General features: G+C 37.7%; 1 protein-coding gene across 3 annotated transcripts in view; it reads left to right on the forward strand.

Moving 5' to 3' along the window:
- The first annotated feature begins 1,807 nt into the window (after positions 1 to 1,807).
- Positions 1,808 to 22,256, forward strand: part of LOC131046637 (uncharacterized) — a 112,268-nt gene continuing 91,819 nt past the window's right edge. The window contains exons 1-4 of one of the 3 annotated variants that reach the window (XM_057980410.2): positions 1,808 to 2,153; positions 19,351 to 19,489; positions 19,616 to 20,004; positions 21,355 to 21,405. In XM_057980410.2, coding sequence (XP_057836393.2) covers positions 19,828 to 20,004; positions 21,355 to 21,405 — 228 coding nt within the window. In that variant the 5' untranslated portion in view covers positions 1,808 to 2,153; positions 19,351 to 19,489; positions 19,616 to 19,827. The remainder of the gene's footprint in view (positions 2,154 to 19,350; positions 19,490 to 19,615; positions 20,005 to 21,354; positions 21,406 to 22,256) is intronic. The other 2 variants (XM_057980412.2, XM_057980411.2) reach the window with 2 other exon arrangements.

A 22,256-nucleotide genomic window follows, 5' to 3' on the forward strand; every position in this document is an offset into this window, starting at 1 on the left:
AAAATCGTGCCATATGATTAAAATAAGGTAACAAAGGTTCTAATAATAAAACATGCTTTTCTCATAACCATGGACCTTTGGCTAAAATAAACTGCATATCATCTTCCAACCCTAATAAAAAATAAAGAATCCTTGAGCACAAGGAATTTTTTCTATGGTTTGTTGAATATGCTTGCTCTAAGTGTTAGAGATCCACTCATGCAACATGTTTAAGCTAGGTGAGAGAGTAAAGCTTATGGATGAATGACTACTTGCCATGTTTTTCTTACTCAAATAGAACTTCCTTTTGCAAACATTAAAAGGAAGAATTGAAGTATAGGGAAGAGTATCTTGAAATGACTCTTATGTACAAAAAACCATAAATACATTATTTGGTCCAACATATATTTGCATGTAAGACTTGAATATTTTTTTCCTATCAACTTGCTTTCCTTGATCACCTACAATAGTTTGGTGTTTGGGTTTTAAGTTTTGTGCTAGTGTCTCAAGTGTAGTTGACCCCTTCAATCCTTTCAAAGAGGGCACCTTGGTTAGTCGAGCTCCATTTGAAAGCAAGGAGCCAACTTGCTAAAGAATATTCGATGAAACTTTTGCATCCCTCAATTTTACATGCCTTCTACATTAGATTTTCTTTCTACAGAGGTTGCTATTATTTAAACAAAAGATAAAATTTAAGAATTAAATGTGTCTTCCACTTCTTAATACTTATTATGCTTCTCGTGGACTTTTTAAAGACAATTGTTGACACACATATGAAGAAAAATGTGGTGAATATAACATCAAACAAACTCATTCACAACTCGTGACATGACAATATCTTTATAGCGAATAGTATAACCTAAAGTAGGTTAAGGGAGACATGGGAGGTTTTTCAATATAGATTCTTTTAAGGAAAATCTTGTGTTGTAAGAGTGTCTTTAGCTTTAGCTTTTAAGAACATAGTTAATAAAGTGCAATCTTGAAGAACTTAGAGATTTTTGACTTGGCATCCTACACTACTCATCCAAGCATATATTAAAAAAATTCATAAATTGCGAGAACACCTTTTTATATTACAAAATAATTAATAAGACTTACATAAATTGTAATAAATAACTTAGAAATAAAAATAATTAACGAAACTATTAACATTTAAATTATACTTACCCATACATAATTTAATTAAATAAAATTGTATTTAAATATATTATAATTACAAGAACTAATCTAAATTGAACTCAAAGAAATATTCTTTTCCTCCCCTTAAGATAAATAGAGAGGGCAACAAGTATGTACCGGGGGCAATCAAACATGAGAAATTAATCTTTTGCACAAACAAATATATACAATCAATTTATCTTTTGCACAAACAAATATATATATATATATATATTTTTATTTAAAAAGTATACCACCCTTCGTATGTAATTGGAGAATTCCTAAAAGTATACATAACACGTACCAAAAGTGGCAATTTAATTATTTCTTTTTCAAAGTTACGAAACACAAGTACCACCAACCAACGGCTGACGTGATTCGTTTCTCAAAATGACGTGGCATTACACAAACTTCTCGATGTGACGTATCACTCAACTACTTAATATGACAAGAAAGATGGTGACGTGGAGTCCTATATCAATCAACTTAATGTTGACGTGGAGTCCTATATCAATCAACCTCATGTTGACGTGGAAACGAACAAACTTTTGAGGACTCCACGTGTCGTTCAGCTGAAACTTCGAACACACGGAACAAATTATAATGGTAGAATAAAAGTACCTCAGAACGAATATAATATTGTGAAATCGTTTTCTAAAAACCAAGCGGTTTTATTTCCCCGGTAAAAAGGCAGTTTTAACTCACGAGGCTGGTATGCCCGTAGCTGAAGCGGTAGAAAATAATTTATAAGCGCCGAGAAGCCCAATCCAGTGGTGCTTCAGCCGGGGAAATTTTCATCTTCTGCGAAGCCTGTTATTAGGTAAACACACTGATAACATATCAGCTAGGGTTTCATTACTTCGACGTGCTTTTAAAAGGCTATAGAAATTCCAGAAGTTTCGACAGGCTTCTAGATTAGTTTTTGGCAGTGGCTCTAAAGATCGTAGACAAGTTTTGTGGATGCGTCATAGCGGAGCTCTGCTAATGGCTCGTAGAAAGATCTTAGATTGTTACAGGTAGGTTACTCTTATTAATTGTGAATTGTTTATGCTACATTTTTTTTATTTTTGGTAATCTGGCTGCATGTTTTTGTTTTGTGCGGATGTGTGCGTAAATTTAAAATTCAATTGGTTGAATTCATGTGATTTTGAAATTCGAAAATTACAGCTATTTTGTATTTTTGTTTTCTTTCGATACCTTTGTGTTCAATATTTAAATAGAATTGATACAGATCTTGAATTTTTGTTTTTGTGTTGTGTATAGTGCGGTAACGATTTAGGAATCTTCGGCGGTATGCTCTTATATCTTTTCTGCAATTTTGTCAGTTTATAATCTTAAACTGAACCAGCTGAGATCTGAAGTCAATTTAAAAGTAATTAAGTTTCATTGTCCGTTAATTGTGCGTAGTTTGTGTTATCAATGCACATTTGTAAAGCACTCTAATTACATTTTTAACAGTGTGTAATTTGTGTTCTCACTTCCCAAATTCGTACGATAAGCTTCTGGACTCAACTGCATAGAATTATTCTTGCCATTGCCCACAAGTCTTGTTCTGTCAATTTTGTTTATCGTACATTGAACTTGCAAAAGTCGTAAGGGGTTGCGTTGTAATGGTGAATTAGAACATTCATGGTACGGAGCATGTCAAGTGTCTTCACGACACAAAATTGAGGAGAAGCAACTCACAGCAAGGTGGTTGCTGCAACAAGGCAACTTGCAACGAGGTGGGCATGTCACAACAATGCAGGCATGCAATGAAGTGGCATTGTTGTGACATGCCCATCTCGTTGCTGGCATGTCACAACTACCCTTCGATCCCTTCTTCATTATAGCAATAAGGCAACTTTTAACAACAATATGACCTGCAACAAGGCAATCACAATGGCAAAGTGACTTACAAGAAGGCAAGTGGTGAACGAGGGGCATCACAACAAGGTGGGCGTTGCAACAAGGTGTGTCAAAACAATGTGGGTGTCACAACAAGGTGATTCACAACAACATGGAGGATGCCACAACAATGTGGGTGCCACAACCAAGGTGTTTCACAACAATGCAAAGGATGTTACAACAAAGTGATTCACAACACTGTGGCTGATGTTGCAATAAGGTGACAAGCAATATTGTGGAGGACACCGCACAATATGAATATTACAACAAGGTGATTCACAACAATGTAGATGTAGCGACAATGTATGCATACATGTATGCTAAGTCATCTAGGAGTGGTGTTTGTTCATTTGATCTAGATCCTAGGTGAAGACTCGGTGGACAATCCAAATAAATGGATTTAATGAAGTTATCTGCGGAAACAATTTATATATGATAGAGGTCAAAGATATGCAAAATGCAATTGAACAAGGAAAGCAAAGAAGCGATTGACAGTATGCGTGGAACTATAAAAGAAAAGTCATATTATTCTACTCATGTATGATATATGTGAGATCAAATTTTTGATGTCTGTCTTTCTTGTCATATTATTTGTTTCAGGAATGGGGTACCAAGAGATTAAGTTTGGGGACTACGATGTGGGGATGGTAGAGGGGTGGTGCAAATACATATAGTACTTGAAAAATTAGTTATAAAAAGATGTGTATAGAATAAGTATAAGAATTACAATGAAAATTTGGAATACTAAGTAAATTTTAAATGACTAAATGTTAAAAACATGGGAATGATTGCATTGAACATCAACAATGTTGGATGGAGGTTATTAGGGATTGAAGGGTAGTGCCCTTCTTAGGGGTAGATCCCCTAATGGGGTCAAGGGGCAGTGCCCATTGTGGGTGTAGAGCCCCTAGTAGGGCCAAGGGACAACATCCCTTGTGGGGGTTTGGGGGTTGAGTCCCTAGTGGGGATGAGTGGCGATGCCACTCTCGTGTTTTGGGGGCAACACCCTTGGTTAGTTCCCTATCGCAATGTAAGGTGAGATTGAGGGGTGGAAGCATTGCCACCAAGTGCAAATTAAGGCCTTCAAAACCACACAAACCTTCATGATGAATGCCATTTTCACAATTTTATCACTTATTTTTTGCAACACCAAGTCCTAACTAGATTTTTGAAACATAGGAGTGATTTGAAATGAGGTTTAGAATAATATGCCTATTTATAAGCTTTTTGTGAGTGCTTAGGGTTTGGGTGGAGCCCATAGGCCATTAGGGTTGTGGTTTGTGGCACACAAATAAAAAACACTTTTTGACTTGTAAAAAATATTGACTTTTTTATTTTCTTGCCATGGGGGATGCTTGGAAGTCCTTGGGATGGTTGGGAGACTCCTTGGAGTTCCCAAGATATCTTGGGGATGTCTCAGAGTTCTCAAGCCACCCCTAAACTAGGAGATGTCTCATAAATGTCCTCAATTCTTGAGTGGTGGTGGGATTGCAATTTGGGGATGTCTGCCCTAAAAATGTGGGAATTTTGGGGGAGGGGATGCATCCTTATGGAACACTACTTATTGATGTAGTGAATGTTTCATTGGGGTAAGCAACTGGGTAACCATTTTGAGTGAGGATTGCTCCAAGTTTATATTTAGATGCATTGTCTCAAAATGGATGTTGAAGATCTAGTAACACAATCACTAGTGCAAAACCTAGTTTGCATTTCGATTCTTTGAATGATTTTTGTTGTGTGGTTGACTAGATGAACTTTTCTTTAGCAATAACTTTGGTAACTTGGTTTAGAGGCCAAGTCATTGAAAAAACCAAGTGGAAATCTCTTATGGAACTTTGCTAATCCCAATAAGTGCTTTGAGATTCTTTGGTCCTATCCATTCATGGATGACTTGAATCGTGGTTGGGTCCACATGCACTCCTTGTGCATCTAATATGTATCCCAAGTCTTGTTTCTCCAACTTTGCAAATGATCATTTTCCATGTTTGCATACAACTTATGCTTCCACAAATTATCAAAGACTTGCTCTTTATGGGATAGATGTTCATCCCACATTTTGCTAAAGATGAGGATGTTGAATTCAGTAAATGAAGTGGTGAATGGCTTGAGAATGTCATGCATCATCCACATGAGAGTAGTAGGTGCATTCGTTAAGTTGAAAGGAATGACCATCCATTCAAACAAATCTTCTTTTTCCTTGAAGGCTATCCTCGAGATGTCTATAGGTTTAGCAAGAATCTGATAATGTCCGAAACTTAAAGGTCAATTTTTGTGAAGAACTTTCCATTGTGGTGTTGGTCTAGCATGTTTAATTCTTGGAAGAGGGAAATGGTTCTTCATTGTGAGCTTGTTTAGAGATTTGTAATTGATGCACAACCTCTATGGACCATTCTTTTGTGCAAGCACAATTGGGATGTCGCAAGATGATAAGTTAGGTTTGATGTGTCCTTTATCCACAAATTCATGGATTTGCCTCTTAATTTCGTCATTCTCTAGAAATGATTTGCACTGCAAAGAGGCATTGATTATAGATAGTTTAGAAATCACATGAATAATATGCTTTATTGCATAATGTGTAGGCACCTTCTTTAGTGATTGTGGTTAAACTGAGGTCTTTAGTGTTGCTGTCAGAGGAATTGCAATACAAATTGGTGTTGCAAGGAATCAAGATGTTCTTAAGATTAGTTGTCAACATCAAAAGAAAAGTTTCTTACCATAATTCAACTTCTTACACCATTTGGTGCTAATGAGTGATAGTGTAGGAACCACGTTTGGTATGTGGTATGTTTTCTCACTAACATCTATGACAATATTTCTAGGATTTACTTTATAGACTGCATATTGATGGTAAAGATATGGTTTCTGTTGTCATTTTATGACACCCTTGGTCCATCAGTGAGAACCGATCAGAGATATGTTCCATGGACCAGCGCTGCCCCAATTTTATCCAAGAGAAGACGATGGAATCATAAAGTATGTAGTGTTGCCTTGTCGGAAGTTCCTTTCCCAAGCCTTCTCTTCCTCTCTCTTTCCCGGAACTCCGGAACCCCCAGGTTCCCAAGTTCCTAAGTCTTCTCTTCCTCAACCCCGGAACTCCGGAACCCCCAAGTTCCCAAGTTCCTAGTTCCTCAACCACGGAACCCCCAGGTTCCCAAGTTCCTAAGTCTTCAACCCCGGAACTTCGAAACCCCAGGTTCCCAAGTTCCTAGCTCTTCTACCCCGGAACTTCGGAACCCCCAGGTTCCCAAGTTCCTAATTCCTCAAACCTAGAACTCCGGAACCCCCAGGTTCCCAAGTTCCTAAATCTTCAACCCCGGAACTCCGGAACCCCTAGGTTCCCAAGTTCCTAGTTCTTCTACCCTTAAACTCCGGAACCCCCAGGTTCCCAAGTTCCTTATTCCTCAAACCTGGAACTTCGGAACCCCCAGGTTCTAACACTTTCAGATTAACTAAAATCAGAAAATCAGAATTTGTTTACCAATTAGTTTGATTAGTAAGGAGATTTATAGTTTCAGATTTAAACACTTGTGAAGAAAAGAATGAAATAAAGACAAGACACAGTTACCCTGGGAAAGCCTCCTAGGAGGAAAAACCCAGCCAGAAAAGATCCTCGGATCTGATTATAGATTATGGTTATGCAATCATTACAACACGTATCTTAAGAACTTGTAGAAGTAGATGTTGCTGTCACAGAAAGACTGGCAGATTGGTTGACTGTCATGTGTGTGTTGATTGCTGATAGCTTGTTGTTCCTTTAACCCAGATTTGCAGACTCTCAAATTTGCAGACCCTCAAGAAATTCTCACAATCTTCACTAAGTTCACTTTCTTCTAATGATGGAATTCACACCTCAACTGGCAGATCCAAATTGCTGATATGACAGATATGTTTTCTCTATGTGCAGATGTAGACTTTCTTCCTGAGGTTTGCATTATCCAGACTTGTATTTTTCGCATGAAGTGAGTGCTTGAATTGATGATTTGTGATGAGGGTTGAATGCTCATTTATATGTGGAGCGAACCCCTTTTAGCATGTTGGCTTTTGCAAAATAATAAAACCTTTTTAATTATTTAATTCACTAAATTGCTTAATGCGAAGTTAGGATAGGCCCTATCATGAGGTGTGTATATTTTAGTGAAGCGTGGAGGTTTAGGGCCCAACCCTTATGCGCTGGCCCCCTTAGGCGGATTCCAATGTTGCCCAAGGCAATTGGAATCTGTCGCCCTAATTACAAACAACACTCCCTCTTAATTAGGGAGGAGAACATAACCATAATCTTCCATCTTGCACACATGCAAAGGATGGATTACATAATCAGAATGTTGTAGTCTTCCATCTTGCACACAAGCATATAATGGAACTACATAACCTTCCAGCTCGTACACAAGCATAGACGGGATCCACCTTACATTGCCCGCAGAGGGTGGAGAGGATCTTTTCTACCATCTTACATTGCCCGCAGAGGATGGTCAACAATTACACTTCTCCCTGAGAAGATTACAATACCATCTTACATTGCTTCCAGAGGATGGGATGGTCAACAATTACACTTCTCCCTGAGAAGATTACAATACCATCTTACATTGCCCGCAGAGGATGGTTAATAATCACACTTCTCCCTGAGAAGATTACAATACCACCTTACATTGCCTGCAGAGGGTGGTTTGATACAATACAATGTATCACTGTGATTGAGACTCCCTCTCAATTAGGTTTTCATTTTCCACAATACCAAGTCTGTCCCTGAAGTACACAAACTTCACTTTGGATAGAGGCTTGGTAAGAATATCTGCAACCTAATCATCAGTGCTGACATACTTCAGCTGAATAGCACCTCTTTGCACCATATCCCGAATGAAATGATAATGGGTTTCCACATGTTTTGACCTGTCATGAAACACTGTATTGATAGACATTTTGATACAACTCTGGTTATCACAGTGAATAACTGTAGGATCCCAAGGCCGACCAAACAGCCTAGCAAGAAGCTTACGAAGCCACACTGCTTCTCTGGAAGCTATACTTGCTGCAATATACTCGGCTTCAGCAGTACTCAATGCCACTGAGGATTGTTTTCTGCAAGCCCAAGAGATCACTACGGATCCCAAGCTAAAGCAAATACCGGAGGTGCTTTTCTTGTCGATGACGCTTCCAACCTAGTCTGCATCTGAATAACCTTCCAAGGTTATTGAAGTGTTCAGTGGATACTTTAGCCCAAAACCAACTATGCCTCGTAAGTATCTTAGGATGTGCTTGGCCGCAACAAGATGAACATGTTTGGGCATGCTCATAAACTGGCTGAGAGCATTCACATCAAAACATATGTCTGGTATAGTGTTAACTAGATACATCAGTGATCCAATCAACTGTCGGTACTCTGATGGATTTGCAAAATCAGAGTTAGCTGCAGAAACACTTAACTTCTTTAAGTTAGATTCCATAGGAGTAGACATGGGTTTACAATCCATCATTCTAAATCTTTTCAAAATGTCAATAGTATACTTTCCTTGACTTAGAAAAATTTCGTTAGATCTTTGCCATACTTCTAGACCTAGAAAATAATGCATTAGACCTAAGTCTTTCATTTCAAATTTTGAAGCTAGTTCTTTCTTGCATCTAATAATAAGTTCATCTTTACCAGTAAGGAATAAGTCATCCACATATAGAACTAGAATTAGCATTTCATCATTGGCTACCTTAAAGTATATGTTAGAGTCAGCATCATTCTTACAAAAACCTAGACCTAGCAAGTATTTATCAATTCTTTCATACCAAGCACGAGGAGCTTGTTTAAGACCATACAGAGCTTTCTTCAACCCGCACACATGAGTTAATCTATCCCGAATCTCATATCCCTCAGGTTGCTCAATATAGACCTCTTCCTCAATGACACCATTAAGGAAGGCAGTCTTAACATCCATCTGATGTAGTTTCCAACCCCTAGCAGCAGCAATAGCTATTATCGTTCTAATAGAAGTATATCTAGCAACAGGAGCAAATGTTTCTTCATAGTCTATGCCTTCCTTTTGAGAAAAACCACGAGCTACAAATCTAGCTTTATATTTTTCAATACTACCATCAGCATTATGTTTAATTTTAAATAACCATTTAGAGGAAACAATAGATTTACCTTTGGGTCTGGGCACAATATCCCACACATCATTCTTGATGATTGACTGATACTCTTCATCCATAGCAAGCTTCTAGGCATGATGAATCAAGGCTTCTTCAACATTGCAAGGTTCAGTTTCAATGAGATTACACATCAATGCAATGTAGTTGGAGAATACCTGAGGTCTCTTAGTTTCACGGAAGGTGCCACTGGGAGCAGCAAATCTTTCGGCTTCTTGAATGGTGTTTCTTACCCAAAGAGGCCTCTTTTTGGTAACGACAATGTCACTAGGAATATCAATGGGATTCATGGGCTCTGGTGGATCATTATGTTCTTCTTGAGGTGGAGGTTCAACTAGCTCCCTCTGAATCTCAGGGTTAGTATCAACATTTATATCTTGATTGTCATTAGCTTCATCAATAACACAAGAACCTTTCGATTTCTTAAAAGCAATGTCTTCTTCAAATGTAACATCCCTACTTACCTCAACATACCTTTGACCCGGGATGTATATTCTGAATGCCTTGGAGGATTCACTGTAGCCGACTAGCATGCCTTTCTTTCCGGAGGGTTCCAACTTTGATCGCTTTTCCTTGGGCACATGAACATAAACGGGACTTCCAAAAATTCTGAGGTGACTGATGTCTGGTTCAGATCCTGAGAAGGCTTCTTCAGGGGTCATGTTCTTTAGTACACGATGTGGACATCTATTCTGGATATACACTGTTGTTCTAGAGGCCTCAGCCCATAGGAAGGTTTGCAAGTCTTGATCGTGAATCATAGCCTTTGCAGCCTCAACAATAGTCCTATTCTTTCTTTCACCAATAGCATTTTGTTGAGGATTGTATGGAACACAAAACTCCTTCTTAATTCCTGACTCAACACAAAAATCATGAAAGCTACCGGAGGTGTACTCACCTCCATTGTCAGATCTTAGACATTTAATTCTTTTACCAGAGGAGTTTTCAGTTAATGCTTTACACTCTTTAAATTTACTTAAGACTTCATCAGATTCTTTAGATTTCAAGAAGTAGATCCAAGTTTTCCTAGAGAAATCATCTATGAAGATTACGTAATAAAGGAATCCACTAGGAGATGCTATAGACATAGGACCACATAAATCAGAGTGAACAAGTTCTAGTTTGACTTTAGCTCTATTTTTACTTTTATGAAAAGGACTTTTAACATTTTTACCTATAGCACAACCTTTACAAGTATTATCATGAATTTGACTGAGTTTAGGCATACGTTTGACTAACTTTTCAAGGGAGGGAAGAGCTTGATAATGCAAGTGTCCAAGTCTTCTATGCCATAGCTCACAGGATTCAGGAGCCTCATTAATAAGGGCTTGAATATGGTTAGTAGAGAGTTTATAAAGACTATCATATCTATGGCCAATTATACAAGCAAATTTAAAACTAGATTTCTTAGGCCAAGCAAGAACTTTTCCCTCAGAAATGCAATTTGATAACCTTTATCTTCTAGAGCAGAAATGGAAATTAGGTTTCTTTTAATTCCAGGAACAAACAAGATATCACTAAGGTGCAGAGAAATACCAGAGTCTAAATTTAGAGAAGTAGAGCCAGAACCTCTTACTGAATAACGAGTGTCATCACCAATTACCACGTGAAGGCTGGTATTCTTTTCTACTAAGTCTGAAAGATGATCATAGTAGCTTGTGATGTGTCTGGAGGCACCACTGTCAATCAACCATGTATTACTATCTGAAGGAACATTGCTAGACAGAGCGGAGATGAATAGGAAGTCATCATTTTGTTCTGAGACTTCATTTAGGTTGGCTTCACTTTGGGTAGAGTTATTCTGACATTCTTTAGCATAGTGACCAACTTTGTCACATCTAAAGCATCGGACATGCGAGGTGTCTATTGGTTTCTTCCAAGGGTGTTGGGAACTAAATGGTTTGAATTCCCTATTTCTTTTTGGATAAGGTTTCTTCCAATTTCCCCCTTTCTTGCATTGGGCTGCAAGCACATGATGATCATCTACATGGGGACTTTTGGTTTGCCCTCTTGTGAAGAGGCGAGACTTTTCTTGGATGCAGTCATTCTTAAGGTGATCAAGGGTAGGTAACTCAGTTCTGCCACTTATGGTTTGGATAAATGACTCCCATGAGTGAGGTAGACCATTTAAGGCAATCATGACAAGGTCTTTGTCTTCCATGTTATGACCAATTAAACCTAGCTGATTCTTTAGTTCTGAAATTTTGATAAAGTAGGAAATAACAGAATCTTCTTTTGCCATTTTGATATTAAGTAGTTGTTGTCTTAAAGTAATTGCCCTACTGAGATTGTTAACTTCATATGTACCTTGTAGATGGCTGAACATTTCCCTTGCAGTGGTAAAAGAGGCAATAGAGGTGACTAGGTGGTCTTTGACTGAATCAATGAGAATCTTCCTAGCCTAGACAACATCCTTCTTGAATTGTTTTAGCTCGGCTGCATTCGTAGGTTCAGTTAGCTCATTCGCTTCTATGAATTGGAGAAGATCTTCTTCCTCTAGGGCCAACTTGATTCGAACCTTCCATGCTGTAAAATTGAGATTCCCATCAAGCTTATCTTCAACTTTCAGGCCCATTGACCTTACCTGCAAATGCGACAACAATTTGGAAATAAAGGAGTACTAATTCTAAAAATCTGAAAGTTGATCTATCCTAAAGCTCTGATACCATGTTCATTTTAACACTTTCAGATTAACTAAAATCAGAAAATCAGAATTTGTTTGCTAATTAGTTTGATTAGTAAGGAGATTTATAGTTTCAGATTTAAACATTGTGAAGAAAAGAATGAAATAAAGACAAGACACAGTTACCCTGGGAAAACCTCCTAGGAGGAAAAACCCAGCCAAAAAAGATCCTCGGATCTGATTATAGATTATGGTTATGCAATCATTACAACACTTATCTTAAGAACTTGTAGAAGTAGATGTTGCTGTCACAGAAAGAATGGCAGATTGGTTGACTGTCATGTGTGTGTTGATTGCTGATAGCTTGCTGTTCCTTTAACCCAGATTTGCAGACCCTCAAGAAATTCGCACAATCTTCACTAAGTTCACTTTCTTCTAATGATGGAATTCACACCTCAACTGGCAGATCCAAATTGCTGATATGACAGATATGTTTTCTGTATGTGCAGATGTAGACTTTCTTCCTGAGGTTCGCATTATCCAGACTTGTATATTTCGCATGAAGTGAGTGCTTGAATTGATGATTTGTGATGAGGGTTGAATGCTCATTTATATGTGGAGCGAACCCCTTTTAGCATGTCGGCTTTTGCAAAATAATAAAACCTTTTAATTATTTAATTCACTAAATTGCTTAATGTGAAGTTAGGATAGGCCCTATCATGAGGTGTGTATATTTTAGTGAAGCGTGGAGGTGAGGCATGGAGGTTTAGGGCCTAACCCTTATGCGTTGGAGAAGGGGCTGGCCCCCTTAGCCGGATTCAAATGTTGCCCAAGGCAATTGGAATCTGCTGCCCTAATTACAAACAACACCAAGTTCCTAAGTCTTCAACCTCGGAACTCTGGAACCCCCAGGTTCCTAAGTTCCTAAGTCTTCAACCCCGGAACTCCGGAAGCCCCAGGTTCCCAAGTTCCTAGTTCTTCAACCCTGGAACTCCGAAACCCCCAGGTTCCCAAGTTCCTAAGTCTTCAACCTTGGAACTTCGGAATGCCCAGGTTCCCAAGTTCCTTATTCCTCAAACTTGGAATTCCGGAACGCCCAGGTTCGGTTCCCAAGTTCCTAAGTCTACAACCCCGGAACTTCGGAACCTCCAGGTTCCCAAGTTCCTAGTTCTTCAACTCCGGAACTCCGGAACCCCCAGGTTCCCAAGTTCCTAAGTCTTCAACCTCGGAACTCTGGAACCCCTAGGTTCCCAAGTTCCTAAGTCTTCAACCTCGGAACTCCAGAACCCCCAGGTTCCCAAGTTCCTAATTCCTCAACTCCGAAACCCCGAAGTTCCCAAGTTGCTAGTCTTCCCAACTTCGGTGATCCAGGTCTCCGAAGTTCCCCCAACTTTAGTGACCCAAGTCTTCGAAGTTCGCCCAACTTTAGTAACCCAGGTCTCCGAAGTTCCTAAGTCTTCAACTCTGGAACTCTAGAACCCCCAGGTTCCCAAGTTCTTAAGTCTTCCCAACTTCGGTGACCTAGGTCTCCGATGTTCCCCCAACTTCGGTGACCCAGGTCTCCAAAGTCTTCCAACTCCTTTTGGCTTGCAACACTTCCGGATGACGTGATCGACACTCAAAGCTTTAAATGCTCCGACGACTTTTGTGACTTTTGTACCTTCTTTTGTGGAGCCACAAGGTGCTTTTAATGTTTTTGGTAGGATTTCCATCAGGAGGGGTATGGGGCCATGCTTGTTGTAGTGACTTATGTCATGTCTGCATGCTCTGACTTTGGAAGGTTAGTCAATCCACCCTTCTCAGGGTTGCCTTTTCAGGGTATGGCTAGGTTGCTTGCATGTACAGAAGTCAAGTGCATACACTTCCCTGCACTCCCAGACTGACATACAGGGGTCACGATCACTCTTGTAACCAATTTTCTATATAAAGGCTGTTAAGCCTCATTGTAAAGGGTTCTCTCCCTGCTGGCTTGAGCTATTCCATGCTCTCCCACTTCTTTGTATTTATCTTGCATTTATGCAACTGTAAGTTTGGCCATTGGCCTTATAATTAATTGAAAATCACCACTCTTGCCTTCTTTCAACCTATGTATGCTGTGTATGTTTTCTTACCTTCATTATAGGTGTATGTCTTGTGGCTTTTCTCTCTATATATGCTGTGTTAACTTGTTTTCTGAGTGTGACTTGTGGGAATCCTTTTCCCCTCTTGACACTTAGCGAATTCTAACCTCCATACATGCATTGGAGTCGCTCATGCAACTGAATTTTGTGCATCTCTTGGGCGTTTCAGTTAATTCTTTGTGTCATCTCGGTGGGGAGAGGAACAATCTCTTCTTGGTGCATCACCTTCTATTTCAAGCTTTTCTCTCTTCCCTTTACCTCAACAATTTGTTAGGATAGGCCTAGGAGTTAGTTTTGAAGTGTTGAGTTGGTTCAACACTTGCACCTAATTGAAGAAGAAAGCCGGCCTCCTCCGGAGATTCAACCCCTTGCGCAAGGTTCCACACTTCGGGGTTGTTTCCATGTTTTACAAGGTTGTTGAGTTGGTAGCTTAGCAAGGGTGCAAGCTTTTGTGATAACAGTTTCCCAAGTAAAACATCACATATGTCTGGTGGAGTGATATCACAAAGGATTGTATCTTGGAAAGGCTTGATTTTGTACTTTAGGTGACATTGATGAGTGACACGTTTCTCAAATCTTGCATTGAACCATGTGATGGAGTATAGTTGTGGGTGAGGTGTGAGTGGCATGTTCAATATTTGAATTGCTTCATGAAACATTAGGCTCTTTTGACTTTTGTTTGCAATGATGAACCATATTGGTTGATCATTGATCCACATTTGAGAATAGAATAATTGTTCTGCTTCCATTGTGTGTAGAAGGGAAGTAGAGATGTTTGTGTTATCCACAATAGTTGTAGGTTCAAATTCCACAATCTAATTATCATTGTTTAGTGCCATAGCGTTTGTACCAACTACTTCAAGATGTGCAATTCTTCAATGGAATGACTGCTAGAATCATGAACTAAACAACACTTGTTAAGTCTTGGATTGGTTGTTTTGGTCAGTTTATTGTTGTTGCTTCTTTTGTGGATGGTTGTAATATTCCCCTTAATTTTTTTTGATTTTTCAATCGCAAGATCACAATCACACCAATCACCCGTTAGGGTTAGAACAATGAAATCCAAACAAGTGAAGGGAATCCCACACCTTTTGATCATCGAGAGCCCAGTCTGGGAGGGTGAGAGCATACAGTAGCAGGGGATCGTTAGTAATAATCTGCTGAAGTGCTGAATACAATAATGGGCGGCAAGCCAACCCCTTCCGCTTACCCAACAGGTGAATCAAGAAGCTTGGTGGTAAACCAGCCAAGAGAACAAGACTCCCAAAACATGAATCACTCTACCGCAATATTTCAGCGGGAGGACTGAACACATTAAACAACTCAACTCAACCGCTTATGCAGCGTGAGGATCATTACAATAAATATCACTCAACCGCTTATGAAGCGGAGGATTATTACAAACAAATATCACTCTACCGCTTATGCAGCGGGAGGACTGAGCAACAAATATCAAAATATAGACGACAAGCCAGCCTCTTCCACTTTTCAGTGGGAATGCTTACAATCCAGAAATGGTTAGTAGTACTACTACTTAACCTTACAATATAAAATAGAGAGATAGAATAGAGAAGTAATGCTGTCCAATGCTGATAAATATCTTCAAACAGTTACTAACTCCCAAAAGATCTTTCAACATGAAATTATGAAATCCTAGGATCAATAACACGCAGACCAGCAGCTTCAAGAAACTATGAAATACTCATTTCTCTTTCCAAACTCACCCAAATCACCCCAAATCACTCCCAAATCAACTAATTTACTCACACTACGAAGGGCACACCCAAACACCAACTTCTGGAAATCTGTAATTTTATGACAGCAAGCTGAAATGCACAACCAACAACACCAAGACACACTAAAATGCATAAAACTCACTCACTACTCACACCTAACATCCCCAAAGACTCCCAAACTGCTAATATATCGAAAATGACCAATTACAATCAGAAAAGTGACCTCCATATACCCCATTTACCTCATCTTGCTACCAAAATGCCCACACAAGAATAACGCCTAGGCTGGGAAGTATGATTTGCAAAATAAAATTAATTACTCAAAGATTAGTGCTGAAAACTTACAAATGCTATTGCCTAGGACATAGAAATCTATAGAGCAAATACCCAGAATGATAGATCGCCTGGCCAAGAGGTACGAGCAAAATATGGTTTCAGCAACTCTGCGACCAACAACCAGAAAACACTCCAATCCCGCACAAAACTCTCCACAATCTGCAAAACACACACTGACAGCACTGGAATTACAAGAACACAGCTAGGTACTATCTCCCAAGTACGAAACTGAGACTTAGCTAGGAAGCCACAGTTCGAAGCTCAGATTTCAATCGCCAAACCGGCAACATAACGATGCAATTTCATAAGATATCAAATGAGAGGCCAAGCACCTGTATTTATAGATTTTTCCCTCTGAAATTCAAATGTAAATGGCGCCAAAAACAATTGAAATTCACTTTCATTTCATGTCATAGCCTCCCTTAGACATGGCGTTAATTTTCCCAAACTCTCTAGGCAAAGTTCGAACTTTTTCCTAGGTGACAACTTTGCAATATAAAAATAATATAAAAATGAAATATTTCATCTTTCTCAACGCCACCTTTTTAATGCCACTGACTTAGGAAAATAACAATATTGATGGCAGATAGATATTTTTCCTAAGTCGCCCACAACACAATTAATTAGTAATAAAAATAATTAAATATTAAACCTTAGGATAAGGAATTAATATTTAATTAAATAACTTATAACTCCAATACTGATTAATACCAAAATCAAGGATGAAGCTGTGCGATGAAGACCACTGAACTGTGTTGAGTTAGGACCCTGTCCGAGACTGCTAAAAATAGAAATGCTCAACATAGCCACTTGCTAAAAATAGTAAGTCAAGAAATACTGCTCCGAAAAACATAATCTTCGCACCCAGAGAAAGAGCTTGGAAAGCTCAGTAGAACTGCATCATCCAAACATCCAAACCCTAACTTACTAAAAATAGTAAGTTCTGACTTCACCAAAGAATCAAATGCATGTTATGCCACCTTGGAGTTCATGGAAAACCCAAAAGGAAACCATAAGCAAAATTGAAGAATTCCCTCCTTACAAACCCTAATAAGCTTGTGCAGAACTCCACAAAAGTTGGAAACCCTAATTTTTCTTTCCAAATAGCCTATGGGTCTCCGGAATAGGCCAATGGACCACTGAATGCACATCAATGAGAAGGGGACATTACAATGGTGTTAAGAGCCATTCCTTGGTTTGGAATTTTGCTTGGAAGGCAAGTATTGTGGCTTGATCTAAGACTCAAAATCTTCAATCTTATCCTTGACTTTGGCCTTTGCTTCAAATTTGCAAGCAAAACTATATGCTTCTTTAGCTGAAGGGATCTCAAGGAAACCATATTTTATTGGATATGTTGTTTCAAGCTTGACCTATACTTCAAAACAAGATTTTTCTTTGAATCTTGAACACTTAGTTTGGACATTGAAGTATGAAATATGTCTAGATATCCTTGCATAGATTGTCCTGGGCCTTTGCACAATTGAGAGAACTTGATGTATGGGTGATCATCATTTCAAATAGGTAATAAGTTTTTTTGAGTGCTGCTATGGAACCATTCCATGTGCCTTTAGGTTTGTTTAAGTTATCTTCGTGTTAAGTAGTAATTATTCAACCATTTCTTTAAGGATAAAGAAACTCTTTAGAAGAGGAAATGTAATCTTTTCTTGGTAAGAGAAATGATTAACTGCATATTATGAACACATTAGGTTAAGCTAGTTATTTAGGACATTTGCATCTATTTGCTTTCAAATATAGGGATGTTTGATTGACTTATACCTTGTATGGCATGTTACCACCACATTGTTGATGGGAATTGGAAGGAGTTTGAACCTACTGAAAGAGTAGCAAAAATTGATCAAGAATACTGCTCATTTATGTGCATGGTGTTCTTCCAATTCTTTGCATTGCCTTTGCAATGTATCCTATCATTTTTTGAACATTTCTAAAGTTGGTGTCACAAAAGACAATTTGTCTCCCATTAGAGGACATGGAGGAAGGTTTGATGAGGTGTCATGTGTCTCCAACTCTAACATATTATAATCAAACTTTGTGTGAGTGGGCATACAAAAAAATATGAAGTTTGGATACACCATGATACCACTTAGAAGATATGAAGTGTGTTTGCTATAATACCACTGATCTGGGGCCTAGGTGAAGACCCAATGGTGACCTTCATTAAATGAATTTATTAAGGCTATGCACAAAACAATTTATGGATGATAGAGTTCAAAGATATGCAAAATGCAATTGAACAAGGAAAGTAGAGAAGACAGTTGACAATATGTGTAAAACTATCATACCAGAGTTCTATTATGCTAGTCCTATACAATATTTGTGAGAATAGATGCGTGATATATATGTCTTGCTTGTCTAGCTTATCTGTATCTAAATATAAAGAATGAGTATATACATTAATATATGGAGAAGGGAGATGAAAAGTTGGTTGAATCATACTATTTCATATCCACTTCACAATGGTTCACAATTGTTGGACAACCATTGAAGTGGAGTAAGGACTTGTGGTTTAACATCTGGGTGCTGAATAGGGTGAGGAACTTATTGATGAAACTGCAAGGATTGTCGAGCAACACCCAAGATTTGTAGTGTGATCCAATCACCTGGATCCTCACGGATTACCATCCTTAGAAACTAGTTTTGCAAAAATGATGAATTAGGGAAAACTTGGAGTCCATGACACACATGGAGGGTTTTTGATGCAGCAAAGATTATAAACAAATCAGGCAATAAGATTTTAATGCATCTGTGTCTTTTTTAATCTTAATTTGAGGTTAGTGAAATTCTGGAGTCAATATCAAAGTGTTGTAATCTGTAATTTAGTTGTTTTGAAACATCTCAACATCATGCTCCAATCTGTTTTTCTATTTCATTTCTTTTTTGTTTCAATTGAGGAGGTAAAACTGTTAAGACGATTCTAAAGCTTTTGGTTCCTGTGTTCAAAGTTTTGTGTTGTATAAAAACATATTGGAAAATCTATGTATTTCAAGAAACATTGCATTGAGAAAGTTATGGACTACCTTTCTTTTTCTCTCTTTTCTTACTTTTGAATTTCAAAGTTTTGTGATGGATAAAAACATATTGAAAAATCCATGAATTTCAAGGAACATTGGATTGAGAAAGTTATAGGCCACCTTTCTTTTGCTCTCTTTTCTTACTTTTGATTGCAAGAAGATAGGGAATAAGCACGCTAATGCTATTTTCTTGTTCTTAGGTCTTGAATTCATGATTTTTAATAAATGCAAATTTCGAATGTACTGAATTTTTATATTTAATTTAATTTTTTTAATATCATTTATGAACTTTTGGATGCTTCTGTAGTTATGATTCTGATGAATGAATTTTCCCTTTTTATCTTTGGTAGTCTGGATTCCAACAAAGTTCATAAAATGCATGAATATCATCCCTTAAGCTGAAAAGACTCTCCTTACAAAGAAGGGAGAGTGGTGAGGCAGTGGACAAGAGTTGTGCCACTTGGTTGAGAGGTTGAGGAGGTCCATTAGGTTCTTGTCCTAAGCATATAGCTTCCTGAAATTATTGTTGTTAATGGCTGTAACATTTATGCTCTGTGATCTGTATACTTTATTTTTTTTTTAACAGTATTTATAACTGTTTTTATGATCTTGCAGCCAGGGCATGTGATAGCTGTTAGAGAAGATATGAAGCAGATGAAAGCCATCCTTTTTTTTCAGTGATGTTTCCAGTATAGGGTTTCTTATGACAGTTTTTGACTTCTACCAGCTTTCATCATGTGCAAATGAACTTGTAGGTTGCATTGCTTGTCAAACGAATCCCTCCAGTTATTGATTCTGGAGGACTTGTTATTGTTAGTTTTGTAAGAATGGCACCTAGCATCAAATTCTGGGATGATTGGGTTGATCCAGAAGACATGACAGCAATGTGGTCAATACCTGAGGTACATAATGAATGGATTGGTGCTGGGGAGATACAGGGGCAGAAGGTTCATCTGTCTCGTAATCCAGATGGGCAACCTTGTATAACACAGACTGAAACGAAGGTAATAGCAATGTGTCAATACTATAATAAACGGATAAATACATCTATAAATAATTGCAATAGTAGGAAGATCGCATGTTCATATGTCCCATACAGAATCATCTTCCCTTCTGAACTTCATTGTTTGATTTTGTACTTTTGTTATATTTAGTCACTCTTTTTATTTTGATCCATTTCTGAATGGTGGAATTTCTACTTGGTTGTGGGCCAAAGTAATTTATAGGTTTCAGTCTGAAGAGAAATGAACCTTGATTAGCTTGGTGATAGTGGTTACTCTTCACGACATGCACTTGACTGGGATCCCTTTATGTTTGATCTGACCTTAAAAGCTGAAATGTTAGGTTGGTGTGAATTACCCCCTAAAAAAGTCTTGAATGCATTTTGGGTCTTCAATGAAACAATATCAATTGGGACAAGATAAAGGCTTGAGTTACTGATTGTGTCATATTTATCATTGGCACTTAATTAGTGATAGTGTCATATTTTGTCATTTGCACTTGAATCACTGATTGTAAGTGTTGTATCTTGTTATTACTTTCACTTGAGTCTGAAATGTACTAGTATGTATGTACCTTGTTCATAACAATGGCACAAATTGTGATGTCAGAAATGTTTTCTATTTATAAGCAATGAGCTACAGCATATATGCTGATTGTTTTTGCTAAAAGCAATTGTTCAATTAGCTGGTCTATTTTTGATATTTTATATCTGAAGTGAAGATGCAGTGATTTAAGGTGAACTAGAGTTTTTCAAGGTTGTCCAAGATGATGCAATAACTGAGTAATCTCAAGGATATATTTCTTTATCCACGCTTGACAATGATTTATCATTTATCTTTGAAATGCATGGTAGTTGTTAGCTTTATTCATACTGCAAGCTGATTTGAAGATGTTTAATGTTAAATATCTATTAGTCAAAATGAAATTCCATTTCTGGTTGTTTTGAAGGTTGTTCTCTTTTTATCTTCTTGGCAATTTTGACTTTCCTCTGTGATTTGGAATTGTTATTGACAATTCTTGCATAGCTCTGCAATATTTCTCTATCACAAATTAGTAAATTACTTATCTTAACAAAATTCTGAAGTAATCAATAATTTACCTTTTTGGTGGACCTTTTAGCTCCACTTATTGCTTATTGAATATTTGATGCTGAATTTAAATTTGTTAATTTTGGGTTAAATTAAGGAATTGAGTCTTTGTCTAAGTTCAACAGACCCATAAGGTTTTGTTTTGTCAACGAAATTGTTCACTGCTAGTTTAATTGGGAAGAATAATCGATTCATGATTGGATTGCTTCTTTTGTTAGATTGTAATAAAAGGCTCTGATTTGATTTTACATGTTGTTATTTCAGGCTATGGCAGATATTATCATTCAGAGGCATTTTACACGACGATTAGATCCTGTAATTATCTCAACATACCATAATATGCTGGTTGATTTTTGTTTGATTTCAGAATAGATTTACATTTTGTTGTGGTTTATTTGGTGCAAGTAAGTAGGTTGTCCGTAAGATCTAGTATGCATTTGAATTACTCTACTTTTTCTTAGATGCATCTTCCTTTTCAAAAAGTAATAACATTGAGGAATTACTCTATTACATGCACTATTTGGAAGTACACTCAAGTTTTTACTATATATTCAGTAAAAGTTAGGAAATGTAGTGCATGTGTTTTGGTTGCTCAAGTATCATATATTTTGGTGCTTGTCATAAGCTTATTTCATTGATTCTGTCTGCTAGCATAAAAAGTTCAAGCATCACATTTTCTTCAATATGCTTTTAGAAGCTCTCTCTCTCTCTCTCTCTCTCTCTCTCTTTGTCAGAGCAGTTGGTTTGTTCTTGGGAATAAAATCCTGTACTAAATTTATATAAGGCTTTGAGGAACAAAAATTAGGTGGTATTGAGTATCTGTTGAAACTAGTAGATTGAGATGGGAAAGGTTCTGTGAATGCCGTATAAAACATATTTGTCCTATCATGTTTTTGTGATAATTGAGGGCCACACAACCTGACTGAAACATTTTGATTTAGCTACTTATAATTGAAATTTTCTCTTTTATTTTGTGGTTGAAAGTCTTATTTACATAAAATTCAGATAAAATAATGCCTTCCAAGTGATTAATGATTGTGAATGGGACTGAAAGGAATTTCAACAAATGAGTAATAAGTAGGAAGGAATAGCCTTGAAATATCTCATTCAGCTGCACCATTTGTTCCTATACGAATACTGAGAAACACAAAATAAAGAGATGATCC

Source organism: Cryptomeria japonica, chromosome 11 (genome assembly GCF_030272615.1).
Source record: "Cryptomeria japonica chromosome 11, Sugi_1.0, whole genome shotgun sequence".
Lineage (NCBI taxonomy): Eukaryota > Viridiplantae > Streptophyta > Pinopsida > Cupressales > Cupressaceae > Cryptomeria > Cryptomeria japonica.